Source organism: Balaenoptera musculus, chromosome 5 (genome assembly GCF_009873245.2).
Source record: "Balaenoptera musculus isolate JJ_BM4_2016_0621 chromosome 5, mBalMus1.pri.v3, whole genome shotgun sequence".
Classification (NCBI taxonomy): Eukaryota; Metazoa; Chordata; class Mammalia; order Artiodactyla; family Balaenopteridae; genus Balaenoptera; species Balaenoptera musculus.
The window spans coordinates 32198270-32224195 of NC_045789.1; the positions used below are offsets into that span (position 1 = coordinate 32198270).

At 35.7% G+C, this 25926-nt stretch overlaps 1 protein-coding gene across 4 annotated transcripts in view; it reads right to left on the reverse strand.

Annotated features, from left to right (window-relative positions):
- The window catches only part of LRBA (LPS responsive beige-like anchor protein), a 745100-nt gene that overhangs the window by 180177 nt on the left and 538997 nt on the right, over nucleotides 1-25926 (reverse strand). For all 4 annotated transcript variants that reach the window (XM_036852028.1, XM_036852030.1, XM_036852029.1 and 1 more), the window contains exon 44: nucleotides 22102-22214. In XM_036852028.1, the coding sequence (XP_036707923.1) occupies nucleotides 22102-22214 (113 nt within the window). The remainder of the gene's footprint in view (nucleotides 1-22101; nucleotides 22215-25926) is intronic.

Consider the following 25926-nt stretch of genomic DNA (forward strand, 5'->3'; position numbering starts at 1 on the left):
TCCAGGGCCAACTTCCCGAGGAGAACACACGGCGCGCCTCAGGCTGCTGCAACGTCACACCAGCCTCTGCCGCTGCAGGCTCACTCCGCATTCTGTACCCCTCCCTCTCCCAAGCCTGAGTGAGCCAGAGCTCCCTAATCAGCCGCTCCTTTAACCCTGTTTAGTCTGGGTGGGAACAGAGGTCCTCAGGTGACCTACACGCAGAGGCAGGACCAAATCCAAAGCTGAACCCCAGGAGCTGTGCAAACAAAGAAGAGAAAGGGAAATTTCTCCCAGCACCCTCAGGAGCAGCAGATTAAATCACAATCAACCTGATGTACCCTGCATCTGTGGAATACCTGAGTAGACAACGAATCATCCCAAAATTGAGGTGGTGGACTTTGGGAGCAACTATAGACTTGGGGTTTGCTTTCTGCATTAAATTTGTTTCTGGTTTTATGTTAATCTTAGTTGAGTACTTAGAGCTTATTATCATTGGTAGATTGTTTATTGATTTGGTTGCTCTCTTCCTTTTTTAATTTTTCATATATATATATTTTTTTCTTTTTTTTCCTTTTTCTCTTTTTGTGAGTGTTATGTGTTTGCTTCTTTGTGTGATTTTGTCTGTATAGTTTTGCTTCTGCCATCTGTCCTAGGGTTCTGACTGTACGCTTTTCTTTTTTATAATATAGTTTTTAGCACTTGTTATCATTGGAGGATTTGTTTTTTGGTTTGGTTGGTCTCTTCGTTCTTTCCCTCTTTCTTTTATTTTTATTTATTTATTTATTTTTAATAATTTTTTTCTATTTTAACCATTTTATTTAATTAATTTATTTATTTTCGTTCTTTCTTTCTTTTTGTTTCTCCCTTTTCTTCTGAGCCGTGTGGCTGACAGGGTCTTGGTGCTCTGGCCAGGCTTCAGGCCTGAGCCTCTGAGGTGGGAGAGCCGAGTTCAGGACATTGGTCCACCAGAGACCTCCCGGCTCCACGTAATATCAAATGGCAAAAGCTCTCCCAGAGATCTCCATCTCAACACTAAGACCCAGCTCCACTCAACGACCAGCAAGCTAGAGTTCTAGACACCCTATGCCATACAACTAGCAAGACAGGAACACAACCCCACCTATTAGCAGAGAGGTTGCCTAAAATCATAATAAGGTCACAGACACCCCAAAACACACCACCAGATGCGGTCCTGCCCACCACAAAGACAAGATCTAGCCTCATCCACCAGAACACAGGCACTAATCCCCTCCACCAGGAAGCCTACACAACCGACTGAACCAATCTTAGCCACTGGGGGTAGACACCAAAAACAACGGGAACTACGAACCTGCAGCCTGCGATAAGGAGACTCCAAACACAGTAAGTTAGGCAAAATGAGAAAACAGAGAAACACACAGCAGATGAACGAGCAAGGTAAAATCCACCAGACCAAGCAAATGAAGAGGAAATAGGCAGTCTACCTGAAAAAGAATTCAGAGTAATGATAGTAAAGGTGATCCAAAATCTTGGAAATAGAATGGAGAAAAAACAAGAAACATTGAACAAGGACCTAGAAACACTAAACAGCAAACAAACAATAATGAACAACACAATAAATGAAATTAAAAATGCCCTAGAAGGAATCAATAGCAGAGTAACTGAGGCAGAAGAACAGATAAGTGACCTGGAAGAAAAAAGTGGAAATAACTACTGCAGAGCAGGATAAAGAAAAAAGAATGAAAAGAACTGAGGACAATCCCAGAGCCTTCTGGAACAATATTAAATGCACCAACATTCGAATTACAGGGGTCAGAAAAGAAGAAGAGAAAAAAAAAACGGGCTGAGAAAATACTTGAAGAGATGATAGTTGAAAACTTCCCTAATATGGGAAAGGAAATAGTCAATCAAGTCCAGGAGGTGCAGAGAGTTCCATACAGGATAAATCCAAGGAGAAACATGCCAAGACACATATTAATCAAACTATCAAAAATTAAATACAAAGAAAAAATATTAAAATTGGCAAGGGACAGACAACAAATAACATACAAGGGAATCCCCATAAGGTTAACAACTGATCTTTCAGCAGAAACTCTGCAGCCAGAAGGGAGTGGCAAGACATATTTAAAGTGATGAAAGGGAAAAACCTACAACCAAGATTACTCTACCCAGCAAGGATCTCATTCAGATTCGACGGAGATTTTAAAATCTTTACAGACAAGCAAAAGCTAAGAGAATTCAGCACCACCAAACCAGCTTTACAACAAATGCTAAAGGAACTTCTCTAGGCAGGAAACAAAAGAGAAGGAAAAGACTTACAATAACAAACCCAAAACAATTAAGAAAATGGTAATAGGAACATACATATCGATAACTACCTTAAATGTAAATGGATTAAATACTCCCACCAAAAGACACAGACTGGCTGAATGGATACAAAAACAAGACCCATACATACGTTGTCTACAAGAGACCCATTACAGACCTAGGGACACATACAGACTGAAAGTGAGGGGATGGAAAAAGATATTCCATGCAAATGGAAATCAAAAGAAAGCTGGAGTACCAATTCTCATATCAGACAAAATAGACTTTAAAATAAAGACTGTTACAAGAGACAAAGAAGGACACTACATAATGATCAAGGGATCTATCCAAGAAGAAGATACAACAATTGTAAATATTTATACACTCAACATAAAGCACCTCAATACATAAGACAAATGCTAACAGCCATAAAAGGGGAAATCGACAGTAACACAGTCATAGTAGGGGACTTGAACACCACACTTTCACCAATGGACAGATTATCCAAAATGAAAATAAATAAGGAAACACAAGCATTAAATGATACATGAAACAAGATGGACTTAATTGATATTTATAGGACATTCCATCCAAAAACAACAGAATACACTTTCTTCTCAAGTGCTCATGGAACGTTCTCCAGGATAGATCATATTTGGGTCACAAATCAAGCCTTGGTAAATTTAAGAAAATTGAAATCGTATCAAGTATCTTTTCCAACTATGAGACTAGATATCAATTATAGGAAAAAATCTGTAAAAAATACAAATAAATGGAGGCTAAACAATATACCACTCAATAAACAAGAGATCACTGAAGAAATCAAAGATGAAATCAAAAAATACCTAGAAACAAATGACAATGAAAACATGATGACCCAAAACCTATGGGATGCAGCAAAAGCAGTTCTAAGTGTGAAGTTTATAGCAATACAATCCTACCTCAAGAAACAAGAAACATCTCAAATAAGCAACCTAACCTTACACCTAAAGCAATTAGAGAAAGAACAACAAAAAAACCCCAAAGTTAGCAGAAGGAAAGAAATCATAAAGATCAGATCAGAAATAAATGAAAAAGAAATGAAGGAAACGATAACAAAGATCAATAAAACTAAAAGCTGGTTCTTTGAGAGAGAAACAAAATTGATAAATCATTAGCCAGACTCATCAAGAAAAAAAGGGAGAAGATTCAAATCAATAGAATTAGAAATGAAAAAGGAGAAGTAACAACTGCCACTGCAGAAATACAAAGGATCATGAGAGATTCCTACAAGCACCTATATGCCAATAAAATGGACAACCTGGAAGAAATGGACAAATTCATAGAAAAGCACAACCTTCCGAGACTGAACCAGGAAGAAATAGAAAATATAAACAGACCAGTCACAAGCACTGAAATTGAAACTGATTAAAAACCTTGCAAGAAACAAAAGCCCAGGACCAGATGGCTTCACAGGCGAATTCTATCACACATTTAGAGAAGACCTTACACCTATCCTTCTCAAACTCTTCCAAAATATAGCAGAGGGAGGAACACTCCCAAACTCATCTACAAGGCCACCAGCACCCTGATACCAAAACCAGACAAAGCTGCCACAAAAAAAGAACACTACAGGCCTATAACACTGATGAATATAGATGCAAAAATCCTCAACAAAATACTAGCAAACAGAATCCAACAGCACATAAAAGGATCATACACCATGATCAAGTGGGGTTTACCCCAGGAATTCAAGGATTCTTGAATATATGCAAATCAATCAATGTGATAAACCATATTAACAAACTGAAGGAGAAAAACTAATACTGAAGGATCATCACAATAGATGAAGAAAAAGCTTTTGACAAAAAATCAACACCCATTCAACACCCACCCATGATAAAAACCCTCCACAAAGTAGGCATAGAGGGAACTTACCTCAACATAATAAAGGCCATATATGGCAAACCCACAGCCAACATCATTCTCAATGGTGAAAAACTGAAACCATTTCCATTAAGATCAGGAACACGACAAGGTTGCCCACTCTCACTACTATTATTCAACATAGTTTTGGAAGTGTTAGCCACAGCAATCAGAGAAGAAAAAGAAATAAAAGGAATCCAAATCGGAAAAGGAGTAAAGCTGTCACTGTTTGCAGATGACATGATACTATACATGGGGAATCCTAAAGATGCTACCAGAAAACCACTAGAGCTAATCAATGAATTTGGTAAAGCAGCAGGATACAAAATTAATGCACATAAATCTCTTGCATTCCTATACACTAATGATGAAAAATCTGAAAGAGAAATTAAGGAAACACTCCCATTTACCACTGCAACAAAAAGAATAAAATACCTAGGAATAAACCTACCTAAGGAGACAAAAGACCTGTATGCAGAAAACTGTAAGACACTGATGAAAGAAATTAAAGATGATACAAACAGATGGAGAGATATACCACATTCTTGGATTGGAAGAATCAAGATTTTAAAAATGACTGTATTACCCAATCTACAGATTCAATGCACTCCCTATCAAACTGCCAATGTCATTTTTCACAGAACTAGAACAAAAAATTTCACAATTTGTATGGAAACACAAAAGACCCCGAGTAGCCAAAGCAATCTTGAGAAAGAAAAATGGAGCTGGAGGAATCAGGCTCCCTGACTTCAGACTATACTACAAAAGCTACAGTAATCAAGACAGTATGGTACTGGCACAAAAACAGAAATACAGATCAATGGAGCAGGACAGAAAGGCCAGAGATAAATCCACACACATATGATCACCTTATCTTTGATAAAGGAGGCAAGAATATACAATGGAGAATAAGTCATGCTGGGAAAACTGGACAGCTACATGTAAAAGAATGAAATTAGAACACTCCCTGACACCATACACAAAAATAAACTCAAAATGGATTAAAGACCTAAATGTAAGGCCAGACACTGTAAAACTCTTAGAGGAAAACGTAGGCAGAACACTCCATGACATAAATCACTGCAAGATCCTTTTTGACTCACCTCCTAGAGAAATGGAAATAAACAGAAAAATAAACAAATGGGACCTAATAAAACTTAAATGCTTTTGCATAGCAAATGAAGCCATAAACAAGATGAAAAGACAACCCTCAAATGGGAGAAAACATTTGTAAATGAAGCAACTGACAAAAGATTAATCTCCAAAATATACAAGCAGCTCAATATCAAAAAAACAAACAACCCAATCCAAAAATGGGCAGAAGACCTAAACAGACATTTCTCCAGAGAAAATATACAGATTGCCAACAAACACATGAAAGAATGCTCAACATCACTAATCATTAGAGAAATGCAAATCAAAAATACAATGAGGTAACACCTCACACCAGTCAGAATGGCCATCATCAAAAAATCTACAAACAATAAATGCTGGAGAGGGTGTGGACAAAAGGGAACCCTCTTGCACTGTTGGTGGGAATGTCAATTGATACAGCCACTATGGAGAACAGTATGGAGGTTCCTGGAAAAACTAAAAGTAGAACTACCATACGACCCAGCAATCCTACTACTGGGCATATACCCTGAGAAAACCATAATTCAAAAAGAGTCATGTACCACAATGTTCATTGCAGCTCTATTTACAATAGCCAGGACATGGAAACAACCTAAGTGTCCATCGACAGATGAATGGATAAAGAAGATGTGGCACATATATACAATGGAATATTACTCAACCATAAAAAGAAATGAAATTGAGTTATTTGTAGTGTGGTGGATGGACCTAGAGACACTTATACAGAGTGAAGTAAGTCAGAAAGAGAAAAACAAATACCATATGCTAACATATATATGGAATCTTTAAAAAAAAAATGGTTCTGAAGAACCTAGGGTTAGGCAGGAATAAAGACACAGACATATAGAATGGACTTGAGGACACAGGGAGGGGGAAGAGTAAGCTGGGACGAAGTGAGAGAGTAGCATTGACATAGATACACTACCAATGGTAAAACAGACAGCTAGTGGGAAGCAGCCACATAGCACAGGGAGATCAGCTGGGTGCTTTGTGTCCACCTAGAGGGGTGGGATAGGGAGGGTGGGAGGGAGACTCAAGAGGGAGGAGATATGGGGATGTATGTATATGTATAGCTGATTCACTTTGTTACACAGCAGAAATGAACACACCATTGTAAAGCAATTATACTGCAGTAAAGATGTTAAAAAAAAAAAAGTGAACACAAAACATAAACACTGTCACCAAAGTTTATTGCTTTACTTGCCTCTTAACTTTTATATTTGTATATCCAAATCTACGAATCCAAATGAAAGCCTTTAATTCCGTCTGTTGTTGAAACTTTTTAAACAAGCCAATGAATTTTATTTTGTGCCTCTCTACCCCTCCCTTCCTCCCCCACCCCCAAAGAGAAGAAAATAAAAGAATAGCCTCTGTCATTTAAGTAATGTTGCCACTGTTAGGGGGTGCAGGAACTATTTTGTGTCAGTTGTAGCAGCTCTTTTATCTAAATGACCAATAAACAAAGAGACTCATCAACACTTACTCAACCTTGGCTTCTAGGATATTTCATCATGTGCTATATGCAGCTGAGATGCTTTGGCACTTATCTTCACACACTCTACGTTTTATTTAGTAATGTCGAGAAAATACTTTCATAGGCACACTACTATGGCTTTTAGAGTTAACAAATAAGCACTTTTGTTTTCAAGTACCAGAGCAGATTTTAATCACTTGAAAACACACGTTCTTCCAAGTGGCAGTAAACATATAACCCCTATACTATTTCAATTTAACAAACACATCTTGGGAAAAAGATAGTATTCCATTTTACTTATTGTACCTACGTAGAATCTAAATCATTTCAGAGGCTCACATTGGTAGATTTAGTAGCAACGCCTTCACAGTTCTATGTTATTTAGCTATGGTTCATATTAAGTGATTTTCATTCTAGGTATTTATCTGTTTGAGAAAGGCACATAAATCAATTAAAATAATCTGATAATCCAATGTCATTGTTGAGCTAAATGTCTGGAAGAACCCAAAAAATAATCTTAACAATCCAAGGTCAACTAAAAAAAAGATGTTTTAAGTAATTATGAAAATGACAAACACCCAAGAGGCTCAATGCTATTATAACAAAACCTATTCATTTGCTGAGCGATTCACCTATCCAATTAAAGAAACACTTAGGACCATTAAAATCAGGAGTTCTGGTCCAAAGAAGTGACAAAGGAGGCTCCTGAACTCACTTCTTCCCACAGAGAAACTGAAAATTCAGCTACACATGGAACAATTCCCTCTGAAAGAAACCTAAAACCTAGCTGAGCAACTCTTACACCTTGGGCAAATAAGAAAAACCCACATCATAACAGGTAAGAAAGGGTATGACACAATCTCATAAACCTCACCCCTGACAGTGACACACCAGCTGACGCACCACTGGGAGGGAATTCACAACTCATGGATTCTCCCTGAGGAGTAAGTTTGGGACCAAACACCTAGCACCTCAACATTTAAGACTTCCACTTGTGAGACAGGCCCCCAAAACACCTAGCTCTGAAAGCCAACGAGGCTTGCATTCTCGAGACCCACAAGACTATACAGGCATACCTGGGAGATATTGCAGGTTTGGTTCCAGACCACTGCAATAAAGTAAATACAGCAATACAGCGAGTCACGTGAATTTTTTGCTTTCCCAGTGCATATAAAAGTTATGTTTACCCTATACTGTAGTCTATTAAGTGTGCAATAGCATTATGTCTAAAAAAACAATGTACATGTCCTAATTTTAAAATACATTATTGCTAAAAATGCTAACCATCTTCTGAGTCTTCAGTAGTCATAATCTTTTTAATGGTGGAGGGTTTGAAATATTGCAAAAATTACCAAAATATGACACAGACACAAAATGAGCAAACGCTGTTGAAAAAATGGCACTTTTAGACTTGTTCAAGGCAGGGTTGCCACAAACCTTCAATTTGTAAAAAACGCAATATCTGCAAAGCACGATAAAGTAAAGCACAACAAAACAAGATATGCCTGTACAGCAGAAAAAGAAAGAACAAAACAAAACAAAACACAGTTCCTAATGGGCTCTCACTCCAAAAGGATGGAATAGGGAAAACAGGAGTATACTGTTTTAAGGTTTGAAGACTATACATGAAATGGTATATTATTATTTGAAGAAAGGCTGTCATAAGTTGAAGACATATATTTCAAACTGTAAAGAAACCACTAAACTTTTAAAAAAGAGGTATAGGGCTTCCCTGGTGGCGCAGTGGTTAGGAATCCGCCTGCCAATGCAGGGGACACGGGTTCGAGCCCTGGTTCAGGAAGATCCCACATGCTGCAGAGCAGCTAGGCCCGTGTGCCACAACTACTGAGCCTGCGCTCTAGAGCCGGTGCTCTGCGACGAGAGAGGCCACCGCAATGAGAGGCCCGTGCACAGCAATGAAGAGTAGCCCCTGCTCACCGCAACTAAAAAAAGAAAGCCCACACGCAGCCATGAAGACCCAACGTAGCCAAAAATACATAAATAAATTAATTAATAAAAAAGAGGTATAAATAACAAGACACAGTGAAGATAAAATAGAATAATAAAAATACATAATCTAAAAGAAAACAGATAAAGGGAGACAAGGTACAAAGAACTGATATAAGGGATAAAAAACAGATGGCAAGAAAGTACATTTAAACTGACTACATCAAAAATTACATTAAATGTAAATGGTCTCAACAACACAATTAAAATGCAGAGCTTATCAGAATGGGTATAAAAGCAAGACTCCATTATATACTGTCCACAGAAAAGAAATTTAAAAAATAAAGCCATAGACAGGTTTAAAAAAATGATAGAAAAAGATACTACAAGTAATAATCAAAATAACACTGTCATATCTACATCAACATCAGAAAAGGTAGACTTCAGAACATGGACTATTACCAGGTATGAAAGGAGACCTTACATAAAGATAATGGGATTCATTTATAAGGAAAACATAACAATCTGAAATGTGTATGCACTGTATTAGTTTCCTAGAGCTCCTATGACAAACTACCACAAACTGTGTGGCCTAAAACAATAGAAATTTATTTTCTCACAGTTCTGGAAGTTAGAAGTCCAAAATAAGGTGTTGGCAGAGCCATGCTCTCTTACAAGCCTCTAGGGGAGGATCCTTCCTTGCCTCTTCCAGCTTCTTGTAGCCCCAGGTATTCCTTGACTTCTGGCAACATAACTCCAACTTCTGTTTCCATCACTACATGGTGTTCTTTCTTTTGATGTCTGTTTTAACATGGTGTTTTCATCTTCTTCTTATGAAAACACCAGTCATGTTGGAATTAGGCCCATCCTAATGACCTCATCTTTAACTTCATTACATTTGCCAAGACCCTATTTACAAATAAGGTCATGTCCACAGGTGCCAGGAGTTACATATCTTTTGGGGAGACATAATTCAACTCATAACAGGTACCCAGAAACAAATGCTAAAAATAAAAAATAAAACAAAGACTTGAGAGAAATGAAAAAAGATACACACAAATCTAAATTACAGTTGGAGAAGTCAACACTCCTCTCTCAGTAATCAACAGAACAAGTAGATATAAAATTAGTAAGGATATAGAAGATATTAACAACACTTGCAACCAATTTAATCTAGTTGACGTGTATAGAGCACTTTATGTAATAACAGATGAGTATGTATTGTTTTCAGGTACACATGGAGCATTAACCAACGGACACCATGTTTGCAGCCATAAACCAAATTTCAACTAATTTAAAAGAACCGAAGTCATACAAAGTATGTTCTCCAATCATAATGGAATTAAACTAGAAATCAACAAGAGAAAGACATCTGACAAATCCTCAAATCTGTGGAAAGGAAACAATACTCTTCTAAATAATTTATGGGTCAATGAGAAAGTCACAGGGAAAATTAGAAAATATTTTGAAAAGAATAAAAATGAAAACACAATATAGAAAACTTTGTTGGACCTTACAAAATCAGTGCTTTGAGAAAAACTTGTATCATTAAGTGCTTATATTAGAAAGAAAAAGAGATCTGAAATCAATAGTTTAAAGCTTCCACCTTAAGACACTAAAAAAGAGGAGAAATTAAATCTGAAGCAAGTAGAAAGAAAAATAATAAGGGAAGCAAAGGTCAGTGAAACTGAAAACAGAAAAAACAATAGAAACATATGAAACCTATAGCTACTATCGTACTTAATGATGAAAGTAAAGGCTTTTCCCCTAAGATCAAAGACAAGGCACTCTCAGCACTTCTAGTTAACATTATATAACGCAGTAAGTACTCACTGGGAGATGTAGGAAGTCCTAAAGTCTACAAAAGGCTGCTAGCATGAATAATTGAGTCTAGGAAGGTTGTAAAATACAAGGTCAATATAAAAAATTCAATTGTGTTCCCATATACTAGCAATGAACAACTGGAATTGAAAATTTTGTAACAATAAAAAACATGAAAATTTTAAGGATAAATTAACAGAATATGTACAAGAATTGTTTACTAAAAGCCACAAAACATTAGAGAGAAATTAAAGAAAACCTAAACAAATGGAAGATAAACCATATTTATGGAATGGAAGATTCAATATTGCTAATATATCATTTTTAGTAAAGATGGCCTACTGATTAAGTACAATACCAATCAAAATCTCAGCAGAATTGACAAGCTGATTCCTATATTTATATGGGAAAAACAGAAAACCTAGCATAGCCAAAACCTTTTTGAAAAAGAAGACATAGTTGGATTCACATGACCTGATTTTATGACTAACTACAAAGCTATAGTAAACAAGACAGTGTGGTATCGATATAAGGATAGATATGCTAATTGACTGAACAGAATAGAGTCTAGAAATAGACCCACACAATATATAGTCAATTTAATTCCAACAAAGGTTCCCAGACAATTCATGAGAAAAAAAACTCTTTTCAACAAATGGTGTTGGAAGAACTGGACTTGCATTTGTAAAACAAATGAACTTCAACTGTTATTTTGCAACTATGACAGATTATAGATAAAAATAAGTAGCATCAGCAGCAACAGTAGAAGAGGGTAATAATAATTATGTTTGACACAATTTGGTTTTAGAAAAGTCAAATCACTGTTAGGTAATAATAAGCATGTAGTCAACTAAATAATCTACATCAGCAGCTTTAAATTTTTCCAGTAAGACAGGCTCCAAACATATACACGTAGAGGTGAATTCAGAGGCCTCTTGCAGTAAACCCATAGTCCCCCCTTCAAGTGACCTAAGGCTACAGGTTGAAAACAACTGCTACATCTTTATCTTCCTTCCTACCAATAAGACTACTGCCATTTATATTTCGAACTCTGACTTATCTTCATCCTCTCTTCTTCCTGTTTTTTTTTTAATACTGTATATTTCTAAGCCTAAATGTAAGACATCACATTTTTTCTTTGTATTTCACTAAATATTTTACATGAGTATTTCATTCTGAAAAATGATTTAAAACTTTGTATTTTAATTACTATAATGCAAGCTGTATGATCAATTTGTAATATTGGTGAAACTGTCAAACAAATCAGGTCCTAGAACAGAATCCTGGAAAGATGGCCTAAAGAGGATGATACCTCAAGTTTATAAAGGGCATTAAACAGTGGAGTTGTAAATGATACAACAATTCTGAATGCTATGAATGTCTTCTAATCATCTTGTCTGTATTTCAGAAAGGTACCACTCAGATTTTCAAATCATTTGCTGGTTGACATTATAAATCGTGAACTCACAGTTTTTTTAAAAACTCCTTTTCTGAAAGTGGGACAGTCTAAAGTTAAGTCACGCAGAAATAAAATGTTTCACAGTCACATAGAAATGTGTCACAGTCACACAGAAATAAAACTATTCTTGTATAAATGGTCCCTACATAACATTCATTTGGTCATAAAACTCTTTAAAAGTAGGGACTATTTCATTCACCTTTGTTTCTCACAGTTCTCAGAACAATGTCTACAAAAGGTACCCAGAAAATGTTTAATAATCAATTATTTGAATTAAAACATTTATTCAATATAAACAGGGTACTGTAAACCTTTGTTTATGTTGAATAAATGTGCTTATTCTAATAAATGGACTTGGAGAAAAAAGACTTGGACAGGAATGTGGACATGTGACTAAAAGATACGTTACTACTTACCCACTATAAAAAGCAGACTATCACATACTCACATAAAATAAGTTTTGACTATCACAGGGAACTATAAGAATGAAAAGTTGACACAAAGATATAAAGAAAGCTCCAAATGTATACAGGTTTTTTAAATGTCTTCCTACTATATTTACTCTCTTAGAAAAAAATACTCCAGCCTGAAATCAGAAGTATAATACCAGAGCTTATTCAACTTAAAAAAATACTTTTCTAGGTGTTTTGAAAACAATTTTTATGTGAATTTATGGTTAAGTACATGTTCCTTACTCAGGATCTACCCAAGTTAGTACACCCAGCACTAAACTAAGAAAACAGGAAGTACTATGTGATAAAACTGGTAATGCTATGTAAATGAAACAATTCATTTATAAATAATAATAAATGATCACTCCACACCACAGTAACTTAGGATGATTTGAGAATAAATACTTAACTTTGAGAAGGATTACTTGACTGGCAGTGTGTTGCTGGTACATGTCAAGATTATTCATCTCCCTGACAGTAATATTAACCACAATCCATCTCAGTTACTTCACTTTATCATTTTCTGACTAATGTTAAAAAAACAATGTCATTGAAGGCTGCTTAAACTAAGTGTAGGCTTAACCTCTGTTAGAGTCATATAAAAACTTCCACTAGAAGGTAACTTCTAGTAAAAAAACAAATCTGCTATACAGAGTGCTAATACTTTAAAAATACAAATTTTAAAAAATAGTCATACAAAACCAATAGATTGTTTTCCTAATTTAAAAACAAAACTTCAGCAAATCCTCTAAACACACGACAATATATTGCCCCGTGTGTGTGTGTATGTTCACATTTTGCTAAACTTAATTTTAAATTGTGGGGAAAAAGTTGCATAGCCATATTTTAAACAAAATATATCACATTGAACATGTAATAATTTAAAGTTTTAAAAGGTCAGTGTACCCATGAAAAATTTTCTTCAGTATTATACAAATACTACATAAAAAGCAGTTTGCTATATAGGACCCCCCAAATTAAGTACTTTGCTAAAGGTCCCTTCTAATAAATGGAGGCAGGCTGACACAAGTCTATCTAAATCCAAAAATTTCCTACTCTGGTTCTTGAATTTTATCTTTCCAGGCTATTTCCCCTTTCAATTTGGATGTTCCTTTTAGAAAACATCTGCACTTACACTCTACTTTCTATAAAATCATTTTCTTTTTCTATTAATGCAATAGTTTTTCTCTGTGAGGGTATTTATTCTTGTTTCGTTTCCAAGGCTTCTTCTGCTTCTTAAATTGTCTTTGTTTCTTCTGGTTTCTTTTATTTTCCTATTCCATTTAGTCTCTGTTGTCCTTCACACTGAAGACTGTCTTTCAGTGTGAATGTCTGCTACCTTCATTTTTAAGAATGAGGCACGAAAGAGCTGACTGAAGTACACTGAACATAAGCAGCATGTGAACGGGTCGACTTCACTGAAGAGAAATCAGGTGGGCTCCAAGCAGGATCCCTAAATGTCAGCACTCTTCAGGTCTTTTCTCTTGAGCCGGTCAGTATATCCAAAGAGGAGCACAATTTTCTGTCTTACAGGGTGGGGCTGGTACAAGCCTGGCTGTCGGAGTTCCGATAGCATGACAGCAAAAGGGGTCTGGGGGCCTTCACCATTCAGTTCTTAAAGCTTTCTGTTAATCCTCCTGCTTTCCATTCCTTACCCTTCAACTCTCCCGCTGCTGTTCTTGTTGTTCTCAAATCAGAAACTTCTCCAGTACAATTTCTCCAAAAAGTAAACCTCTAGTCTTTTGCCAAGATAAAGGTAAAAGTAGTTGCATATTGGAAAGAAGTATAAATGCAAGTATTCAATGTAAACTATTCTTTCTGGTTATATCTAAAGTCTACCAGTTCAGTGATAGCGACAGATCTGAGATCAAATCCTAGCCTTAACACTTGGAAAATGTATGACCTTAGAGAGCTGCTTAACTTCACTACATCTTAGTTTCATTATGTGTAAAATAAAGATAATAACACATTCCTTACAGTGTTGTTGAAGGGATTAAAGAAGGGCGCTTATACAAAATGTTTGTTAAAAGCACCTACTAGGGCTTCCCTCACAATCCTACAAAAAGATTCTAACCTTTCCCAGTATCATTCTTTTGCTGACTGGACTATAAACTCCCCAAGGCCAGGGAATGTAATTTATATCAAAATCCCTAAGATCCATGTGGCATATAACAGTATATTTGATGCCAAGATTAAAATATTTTTAATATATTTTGTCAGCCAATAAAAAATAGCCAAATGTGGGGTAATTTTAAATTTCTTTCTCTGCAATTATGTTTTATTTAAATACTTTAAGATCCATTATTTACTCTTATAATACAATAACTTTTTAAATTTTTTTAAGTTTGAATTCCTTTGGTTTTGACTGAAGCCCAATAAATAGAAAAACAAAGTATAAGTTATAACGCCTATCATTTTAAAACAATATTGCTCCCCCCCCCCCAAAAAAGAGTGTTCTTTTCCCTCTGTGACATCTAGATGGTATATTGATTCCCAGTATATCTGTTACAGAGCCTACTAAAAGGACTGGCATTCGTCAGAAACAGCACTTAAAACTTAAAGAGATAAAGAAGTGCTGTCTGATCAACAACAGTTAAATGTCGGTAGTCAATTCCAGGTCAAGATGAATGCTGTATATTAAATGTGTGTGTTAGGAGAAATATCTCACATATAAAAACACACAACCAAATGGTAGGAGATAAAAAGGAGACAGGAGACGGGGCGGGGGTGGTGGTGGAAATCATCTACTTTTGCTTTAAACAGAGAGAGAGAGAAAAAACACAATAAATACAAGGACAAACAACAGCAACTCATCAACCAGTAAATAAATTCAGAACAGCCTTGTCATTCAGTACTCTTCAGTTATCTCAGAATGTACGCTTTAGAAACATTTTGACCCAGACTAGAGCAATGAAAGCTGCTAGTTTAACAGAGTGTGGATGGTACAGCACTGTAAGATAGGTTTAAAACAAACAAACAAACAAATAAACAAAAACCTATGATTAACTGGGACCTGGACCAAAATTTAAAATACAGTTTGAAGATCTGATGATAGTAAACTTTGCTCAAATTCCTACACTACAAGGTAGGGTCATTTTCCCCTAACGTTTACTTTTCTTGACTCTTAAAATAACAGATCACATTGTGCTTGCCCTCTACAGTTGAAAAATGCATGATTTTCCTTTTCCCTCTACCTTGAACTCTTTCTTTCAGTATTTTCCTTCACTTTAAGAATGAGCGCTAATAAATATTAAATACTTGATTATACCTTGGCCAGTCCTGCTTTTTCCCCCCAATCTTCAGTTATTTTTTAGTAAAATAGTAACTTAGAAGATTTTATTTTATCTAATCTCCAGAAACTAAGAGTCCCTCGCACACCCTATTACTCAATGAACAATCAATAAATGAAAAACCCAAATGAATGCTCGAGTAGTAACATCAGGTATTCTCTAGATTTAAGCAAACATGCAGCTTTTTCATAAAACAGGCTTAGTCAAAAAAGCTTGGGGCATAACCTGGGACAAACACACCAGGAGTAGGCAATTGGGAAAAGCTTTCCTTTTTCAAGCAATGGAATGCTGGTTGTCTCTTACCATGCATTTCAGCATGAGAGGTGAAAAGCAACTTGATAAAATAACATCAAAACAGACTTAGCAATTGATACCAAACGTAGAAAGCAGTATAGCATATTGCAGCATTTCTCAAGGTTTCTGGGCCAAAACTCATAGTAAGAAGTCTGTCACTTCAAATCATAACCCAGCACACACACACACACACACACACACACACACATCTTAAGCAGAAGATTCATACATGATGCACATTACTTTCTTTTTTTAATGTAATGCTATACTATTCTATTCTTTTTTTAAAATGCTAGTTGTGAACTGCATAGTGTTAAAATTCTGGTTCTATCCACTAGCTATGTGACTTTGTACAACTTGCTTAACCTCATGGTGCCTCAATTTCTGTCCCTGTAAAAGACAATAATAACGTTACCAATCTTAGAAGGCCTTTGTGAGGGTTAAAAGAATTAACACATGTGATATTCTTAAATAAGAGCCTGGCATATACTAAGTCCTTAATAAACATTAGTTAACAGTAATAAAGTGAGAGGTTCCTACCTTCTGAAATTTACAGCTGAGTTTTCATTTGCAAGATTTCACTTGGAAATGGATAGTTCCATTTCAATCTAACAACACACTTGTTTTTTGGAATAGGTATCCAGGTATATACATTAAATATTCCAAAATAACTATGTTGATCAATTAGAACAGAAATGATTGTACCTGATTATCTTGATTTTCCTCACTTAGAAAATTGGCTTACACAACCAATCTCCTACTAAGGAAATAAATAAATAAATAAATCACAATAGCACAAAAAAATCTTACTAATCCACCAAGGAAGCCCTGGTACTGAAACACTCAGCCATCATAATTTGTTTTTATGGTATGACATTTTGTAAATATATTCCTGTCCTAATTATAACTTCTTATAAAGAAAAGACAAAAAAAAAATGTTCTTATCTCTTCCAAGGAGACTGTCAAAATATAAAAATCAGTATGTATTTGTAAAATATGGATTAATGTCACTTCAAAGTTTATGCATGGTTAGATCTGTCTTCTCATCAGTCAGAATTTCAGACTAGTGATGAAACAACAGGGAAAGTGGAGAAAAAAAATCAACTTCAAAACTGATCTCTACTTTTTTTCAGCTTTAAAAGAATAAATTAAACCATTATGTTAAATGAGGAGTTTCTCAATACAAGGAAATATTAAATTTTCATTGTGATTTTCAGACTAGACATTTTTTTTGCACTGCCCCATTTAGACTTTCTTTTTGAACAGAATGATCAGAAACATAATACAGAAGAAAGGGTGCTGATTACATTAATTCAGCTTCAGAAAGAGAATTCCCTGTGCAACATGGAAGAGATTACCAAATAAAATTGTAGCTTTGTATCAATGCTACTAAAACTCCTCTGAAAACCAGCTTAGGGGAAATTAAATGGACATAAACACGCATAAATAATTCAATGCATTTTAAAGCTAGTCAGGCTATATTATCTACTTAAGAAGGAGGGTAAGATCTGTTTATATTTTAAATTAAGCTTTGCACACAATGTTTCCTTTGATTTCACAAGTTTATTTAAACAAATAGTAATGTTTGCTAAATGTATACTATGGGACAAACTTCAATATAATTCTATTATAATCGTTTTTCATACAGATATAGCTCATTTTATGTACGTGATGCATTCCTGAAAATATGTATATAAACAGATATTTCAAAATGGAATCATACTGTAAACATTAGGCAGACTTTAATACCAATAGGAATGAGATACATTTTATAAAGTAAACAATGTTATACATGGAAAGTACAATTTTAAAATACCTGATATGCTTATTTCACTTAAAATAATTCAGTTAATTCCAAACTCACTTATTTCCATGAATATTTAATGAAAACAATTAGTAGTAGCAGAATTGCATTTTCATGAACTTGAATGACTTTTGTAGCATTTGAACTACTGCTGCTTTATAGGAAAGGAGATGCTGTAGGTTATGTGGCTGAGTATTAGAGCTCCCTACTTCTTCCCAGCTCTGCTAATCGCACTACTGTTGGCTAGCCAATTAAGTGCTGTTCAGCTAGTGTTGAAAACACTCTTCATAAATTTTCCTTCCTCAGCACAAAATGCAATTCTCTCACAAAATCTCTTATAATATTATAAATTTTTTTTATATATAAAATTTTTATATAAAAATGGATACTACTACAATTAAACAGACTAAATCACCAAAGTGATATTTTTATGTCTTGGTACAGCAGATATGGACATTTATAGATAGAGAATAATGAAAATAACTCTTTTGCTTTGGCTTCTGAACCCCTTTTTACTTTTAATCTAATAAAATAAAAAAAGCAAAATTTCTATTGCTTGTCTAGTGGGGCATAAAAATAACCTTATTTATCACATACAGAAGATAAGTTATAAAGACATGAGTTATAACAGTGTTTTACACACCTAGCAAAAGTATTTGGCAAGTTCCTTAGAAACAGCTGCAACATACAAATAAGATTCAATTTGAATAAAAGATTCTATTTACCTGGCAAATAATAACAGCATTTTGCTGATACTATTTCATCGGATTCTCATAATGAAAAAATTCATAGGACCTACTTTTAAAAAATTGTTTTGAAGGCTTTCTTCTGGTCATGTAAGATTTTTAGTGGAATAGAGAACAAAGATGAGGGTCAGAGAACGGAGGCTTTTGGCAAGGAAGTAGTAAGACGACGTGATAGGGTTATGGGAGCTCTTGTTCAGGTACAGTGATGGCAGAAGAGAGAAATACAGCCTCAGCAGAAAAATCCAAATAGCCTCCCACTTAGCACCACTGCTAACTGTTCCATCAAGACATAAACATGCACCTTGTCCACAATCTATCTAACTACTCACTGCATCTTAAAGAGCCTACAAAAAGTCCTCTAAAGCACAAAACATCTTAAGTTATGTGCTTAAATAGAAGTCCAAACTGAAGGGCTCAGCTTAAACAAAAAAAAGGCAATTCTTCTAGATGTCTAGAAAGGTTATATATTTATTTTGTGAGGCAAATTTTACATTTTAACAATTTAATGAAAAATGAGACCTTTACTTTCACTTACACAAAATTCAAATAAAGGATAGTAGGATATAATAGTCTGAGAATTAAAGAGCTGTCCAGTTTTTACTATTGACCTACTGCATGGCTCACTACACAAGTCAAACTAATACAGTCCTCATTTATTAGACAAGAGAGTTCTACAGATTCCAGTGAAATACTACAGGGTCTTAGAACAAATACAATACCTAAATGTAAGTAAGGCTTTCCTTTAAAAAAAAAAAAAAAAACCCAAAAAACATTCATCCACTTATTATTCCTCGTAGTCAGTGGGTCACCCGGGAAATTCTGCTCATCTGGCCACAGCTGGCTGCTCTTGGTTGTGCTTGCTCATATGTTTGTGGTCAGCTGAGGGCTGGCTCGTGTAGGATGGCCTCAGCTCACACAGCTCAGCCATCCTCCAGGTGTCAGTCCTGGCCCTCCAGCTAGTTAACCTGGGCATGTTGTTCTCAAGGTGATCAAAGAAAAGTAAAAGCAGAAACATGCAGGCGCTTTTTCAAACCTCTATTTTGTGTCTAGTTTACTAATTACCTCTTTTTCTCCCCTTACTGGCCTTTTTATTGCTTTTGTTTTTTAATTGTTATAAAATATACAGACATGAACCTTACCATTTTAACCACTTTTAAGTGTAAGTTCAGTGGCATTACATTCAGGTTGTTGGCCAGCCATCGCCACCTTCCATCTCCAGAACTTGTTTCATCTTGCAAAACTGAGACTCTATATCCATTAAGTGAGTCTCCATTCCTCCCTCCCCCCGCCAGGCCCTGGCAACCACCATTCTACTTTCTGTCTCTATGAATTCGACTACTCTAAATACCTCACATGAGTGAAATCACACAGTGTTTGTCCTTTTGTGAATGGCTTATTTCACTTAGCATAATGTCTTCAAGGTTCATCCATATGGCAGCATGTGTCAGAGGTTCCTTCCTCTTTAAGGCTGAACAATATTCCACTGTATATATGCACCACATTCTGTTTATCCATTTATCCAACAGTGGATACTTGGATTGCTTCCATCTTTTGGTTATTGTAAATAATACTATTATAAATATGAAAATTGGTATACAAATACCTCTTCGAGTCTCTGCTTTTATTTCTCTTGGGTATATATTCAAAAGTAGAATAGCTGGATCTTAGGGTAATTCTATTTTTTTATTTTTTTATCTTTTTATTTTTTTGGCTGTGTTGGGTCTTCGTTTCTGTGCGAGGGCTTTCTCTAGTTGCGGCAAGCGGGGGCCACTCTTCATCGCGATGCGCAGGCCTCTCACTATCGCGGCCTCTCTTGTTGCGGAGCACAGGCTCCAGACGCGCAGGCTCAGTAGTTGTAGCTCACGGGCCTAGTTGCTCCGCGGCATGTGGGATCTTCCCGGACCAGGGCTCGAACCCGTGTCCCCTGCATTGGCAGGCAGATTCTCGACCACTGCGCCACCAGGGAAGCCCTCTATTTTTTATTTTGAAGGAACTGCCATACTTTTTTCCATGTCAGCTTCACCATTTTACAGTCCCACCAGCAGTCCACAAGGGCTCTAATTTCTCCACATCTTCACCAATACTTGTTATTTTATGATTATTTATTTATTTTTTAATTAAAGCCATCCTACTGGCTGTGAAGTGGTTATCTCATTTGGTTTTGATATACATTTTCCTAACAATTAGTAATGTTGAACACCTTTTCATCTGCTCATTGGCCATTTGTATAACTTCTTTGGAGAATTGTCTATTCAAATTCTTCACCTGTTTTTGAATCAGGTTGTTCGGTTTTTGTTGTTGAGTTTTAGGAGTTCTCTATGTATTCTACATATTAATCCCATATCCGATAGCTAATGTGCAAACAAGGCTTTCTTTTGAAAATGAAAACTCTCCTTTAAAAGTGAAAAAGGATTCAGGATATTCTGTTTGTTGATAATTCAGGACAGAAAAGGAAAACTCTTAAAGAATGCCTGATGATATGCGAAAATACTTATAGAAAACCCAGTGTGTGTGTCTGTATGTGTGTGTGTGTATAAAACGTAGTTATTCCTTACTGATATGCGGTAAATTAGAGGTAGTTTTTGTTATTTACATGTTTCACATTTTAAAATTAAAAACAGACTGATTAATTTTAACAGAGTTAAAATTAATTTTTTAGAACTTGGGGGAAATGTCATGTATATTTTATTATTTAATTCATTTAACACATTTATTGAATGGCAGGTCCTATACTAGGCAAGGGAGAAATAATGGTAAACGAGAACTCAATCTTTATGAACTTTAGTGGAGCACACAAGAAGAACCAAAACAAGTAGGTAGAAAGATATGTAAAAATGCAGGATATTTTAGGTACTCTGAAAGAGAGAAAGGAAGGAATCAGTAATGGTCTCTATGAGGAGGTGTTGTTCCTAAAGGACTGAGACAGTCAGCCACTCACAGAGCAGGGAGATGAACGTTCAAGGCAGAGAAAGCAAACTGTGGAGTTGGGAAGGATTCATTCTGCATGCAATGATAAGTCAAGAAAGGTTTAAGCGCTGAATTTATGGAATTCAAAATTACATTTAAAGAGAATCCACTCTGTTGTAGTGAGGAATGGCTCAGAGAAGGGCAAGAGGTAGAGGAAAATCACTTAGGAGACACAGAGCAGTGTGGGGTTACTTGTCTTTTTACAAGAGTGCTGGTAAGAAGTTTCCATGATGTTCTTCGTATCTTTTATCAAGTACTGACACCCTTAGAAGAAGCTGATATTTGGGAATAATATCTTCTTAAATGTATATGGAGAAAAAAATATAACTGTTAATATTTTTAGTTGTCATCAAGGTTACCAGGCATATTAAATTTTTCTATTTTAAATTTGAGAATAATGAAAATACATTTAAAAGACAAATATATTAGTTATAATAATATTAAAAATATTTTCTAAATGTGATATGAAAAATAAAGATAATCACTTGAATATTTTTATATTCAAGATAGTGATATTTCAGATGATTACTAAGAAATTACCTTGGACAAATCTCTGAAGTTACTTGGCAAAGTAAGATCCAGTTCTTCTGATTCATAATTAGTAATGACCCAGGGAAACACTGGGTACTGATTTAAGTCATTGTAACTCCGTCCTGGAAGAGGAAAAAAAAGTCATTCTTAATTTAGAAGAACGAAATGATAAACATTCAGGAACATACTAAAAGTAACAAGAACAACAATTTCTGAGTGCCAGACATTGTTCCCAGTGCTATCTATTCATGATTTCATTTAATTCTCACAATAACCCTATGAAATTGGTATCACCCCCGTTTTACAGATAAAAAAACCGAGGCACAAAAGTTTATGTAACTTGCCCCAAATCATGCAACTAGTAATGGTCAAACTACATTCAAATCCAGATACTCTGTACCCACATCTTATAAATTACACAACTATTTTTTATTAGTTGAAAGCCTGCACCAAATAAAATGATCTTCATTAGGAATTTAAAAAACAATTTGCAATCTCACAGAGTTCTTCAACACCAGAATCCTTTCTTTGCCATTAATTAACCAACCAACCAATCAACTAAGTTCAAGTGACTTCACCCCTATGGGCATTCACAGTCAACTGTAAAATGACCAGGATGTTCTTAATAACTCTGAAATTTTTGTGACAGCTTTCAAATTCTATGCTCCTTTGAACATAATGCACAGTATCATAGATGTTGCTTACTTCATTCCCAAATGCTGCCACATACTCTTCTATGATTCTGCTAAACTAATGACATTCAACGACACATTCAGGTCTACTAAAAATATGAATAAAACAAAGGATGACGTAGCCCATCCATGTAGAAACAGCAGTTTTCTGGATATCACCACTTTAGGGAGGCAGCACGGTAGATGACATCATTGTTTCTGGAGTAAAAATGTTGGCGTTTGACTCCACCATTTTACTAGTCTATAACCTATTTTTACTTAGATTTAATGTGAACAGACTTTTATGGCTAAAATACAAGGCAAACAAGGATATTAATATTGGTTGAATTCCTTTCTTATAGTGTATTCTATCATCGCCATTCTTTTCCTGTTCTCAAATATATACGGATATCATATCAATATAGGGCTGAGTATTACAGTAGCTCTCCACACAAATTCTTGGTATCTAAGCCTCCCTTATCATTTGATGTTTTGTTTTTTTTTTTAAACATCTTTATTGGAGTATAACTGCTTTACAATGGTGTGTTAGTTTCCGCTTTATAACAAAGTGAATCAGCTATACATATACATATATCTCCACATCTCCTCCCTCTTGCATCTCCCTCCCACCCTCCCTATCCCACCCCTCTAGGTGGTCACAAAGCACCGAGCTGATCTCCCTGTGCTATGTGGCTGCTTCCAACTAGCTATCTATTTTACATTTGGTAGTGTATATATGTCCATGCCACTCTCTCACTTCGTCCCAGCTTACCCTTCCCTCTCCCCGTGTCCTCAAGTCCATTCCCCTCGTCTGCATCTTTATTCCTGTCTTGCCCCTAGGTTCTTCAGAACCTTTTTTTTTTTTAGATTCCATATATATGTGTTAGGATATGGTATTTGTATTTCTCTTTCTGACTTAACTTCACTCTGTATGACAGACTCTAGGTCCAGCCACCTCACTACAAATACCTCCATTTCGTTTCTTTTTATGGCTGAGTAATAACCCATTGTATATATGTGCCACAACTTCTTTATCCATTCATCTGTCAATGGACACTTGGGTTGCTTCCATGTCCTGGCTATTGTAAATAGAGCTGCAATGAACATTGTGGTACATGACTCTTTCTGAATTATGGTTTTCTCAGGGTATATGCCCAGTACTGGGATTGCTGCATCATATGGTAGCTCTATTTTTAGTTTTTTAAGGAACTTCCATACTGTTCTCCATAGTGGATGTATCAATTTACATTCCCACCAACAGTGCAAGAGGGTTCCCTTTTCTCCACACCCTCTCCAGCATTTATTGTTTGTAGGTTTTTGGATGATGGCCATTCTGACTGGTGTGAGGTGATACCTCACTGTAGTTTTGATTTGCATTTCTCTAATGGTTAGTGATGTTGAGCATCCTTTCACGTGTTTGTTGGCAATTGGTATATCTTCTTTGGAGAAATGTCTATTTAGGTTTTCTGCACAGTTTTGGATTGGGTTGTTTGTTTTTTTTGATACTGAGCTGCATGAGCTGCTTGTAAATTTTGGAGATTAATCCCTTGTCAGTTGCTTCATTTGCAAATATTTTCTCCCATTCTGAGGGTTGTCTTTTCATCTTGTTTATGGTTTCCTTTGCTGTGAAAAAGCTTTTAAGTTTCATTAGGTCCCATTTGTTTATTTTTCTTTTTATTTCCATTTCTCTACGAGGTGGGTCTAAAAGGATCTTGCTGTGATTCATGTCATAGAGTGTTCAGCCTATGTTTTCCGCTAAGAGTTTTATAGCGTCTGGCCTTACATTTTGGTTTTTAAACCATTTTGAGTTTATTTTTGTGTATGGTGTTAAGGAGTGTTCTAATTTCATTCTTTTACATGTAGCTGTCCAGTTTTCCCAGAACCACTTATTGAAGAGGCTGTCTTTTCTCCACTGTATATGCTTGCCTCCTTTATCAAAGATAAGGTGACCATATGTGCATGGGTTTATCTCTGGGCTTTCAATCCTGTTCCATTAATCTATATTTCTGTGTTTGTGCCAGTACCATACTGTCTTGATTACTGTAGCTTTGTAATATAGTCTGAAGTCAGGGAGCCTGATTCTTTCAGCTCCGTTTTTCTTTCTCAAGATTTGCTTTGGCTATTCGCGGTATTTTGTGTTTCCATACAAGTTGTGAAATTTTTTGTTCTAGTTCTGTGAAAAATGACATTGGTAGTTTGATAGGGATTGCACTGAATCTGTAGATTGCTTTGGGTACTACAGTCATTTTCACAATGTTGACTTTTCCAATCCAAGAACATGGTATATCTCTCCATCTGTTGGTATCATCTTTAATTTCTTTCATCAGTGTCTTACAGTTTTCTGCATACAGGTCTTTTGTCTCCTTAGGTAGGTTTATTCCTAGGTATTTTATTCTTTTTGTTGCAATGGCAAATGGGAGTGTTTCCTTAATTTTTCTTTCAGATTTTTCATCATTAGTGTATAGGAATGCAAGAGATTTATGTGCATTAATTTTGTATCCTACTACTTTACCAAATTCATTGATTAGCTCTAGTAGTTTTCTGGCAGCATCTTTAGGATTCTCTATGTGTAGTATCATGTCATCTGGAAACAGTGACAGCTTTACTTCTTCTTTTCTGATTTGTATTCCTTTTATTTCTTTTTCTTCTCTGATTGCCATGGATAGGACTTCCAAAACTATGTTGAATAATAGTGGTGAGAGTGAACAACCTTGTCTTGTTCTTGATCTTAGAGGAAATGCTTTCAGTTTTTCACCATTGAGAACGATATTGGCTGTGGGCTTGTCATATATGACCTTTATTATGTTGAGGTAAGTTCCCTCCATGCCTACCTTCTGGAGGGTTTTTATCATAAATGGGTGTTGAATTTTGTCAAAAGCTTTTTCTGCATCTATTGTGATCATCATATGGTTTTTATTCTTCAGTTTGTTAATATGGTTTATCACACTGATTGACTTGCGCATATTGAAGAATCCTTGCATTCCTGGGATAAATCCCACTTGATCATGGTGTATGATCCTTTTAACGTGCTGTTGGATTCTGTTTGCTAGTATTTTGTTGGAAATTTTTGCATCTATGATCATCAGTGATAGTGGCCTGTAGTTTTCTTTCTTTGTGACATCTTCGTCTGGTTTGGTATCAGGGTGATGGTGGCCTCGTAGAA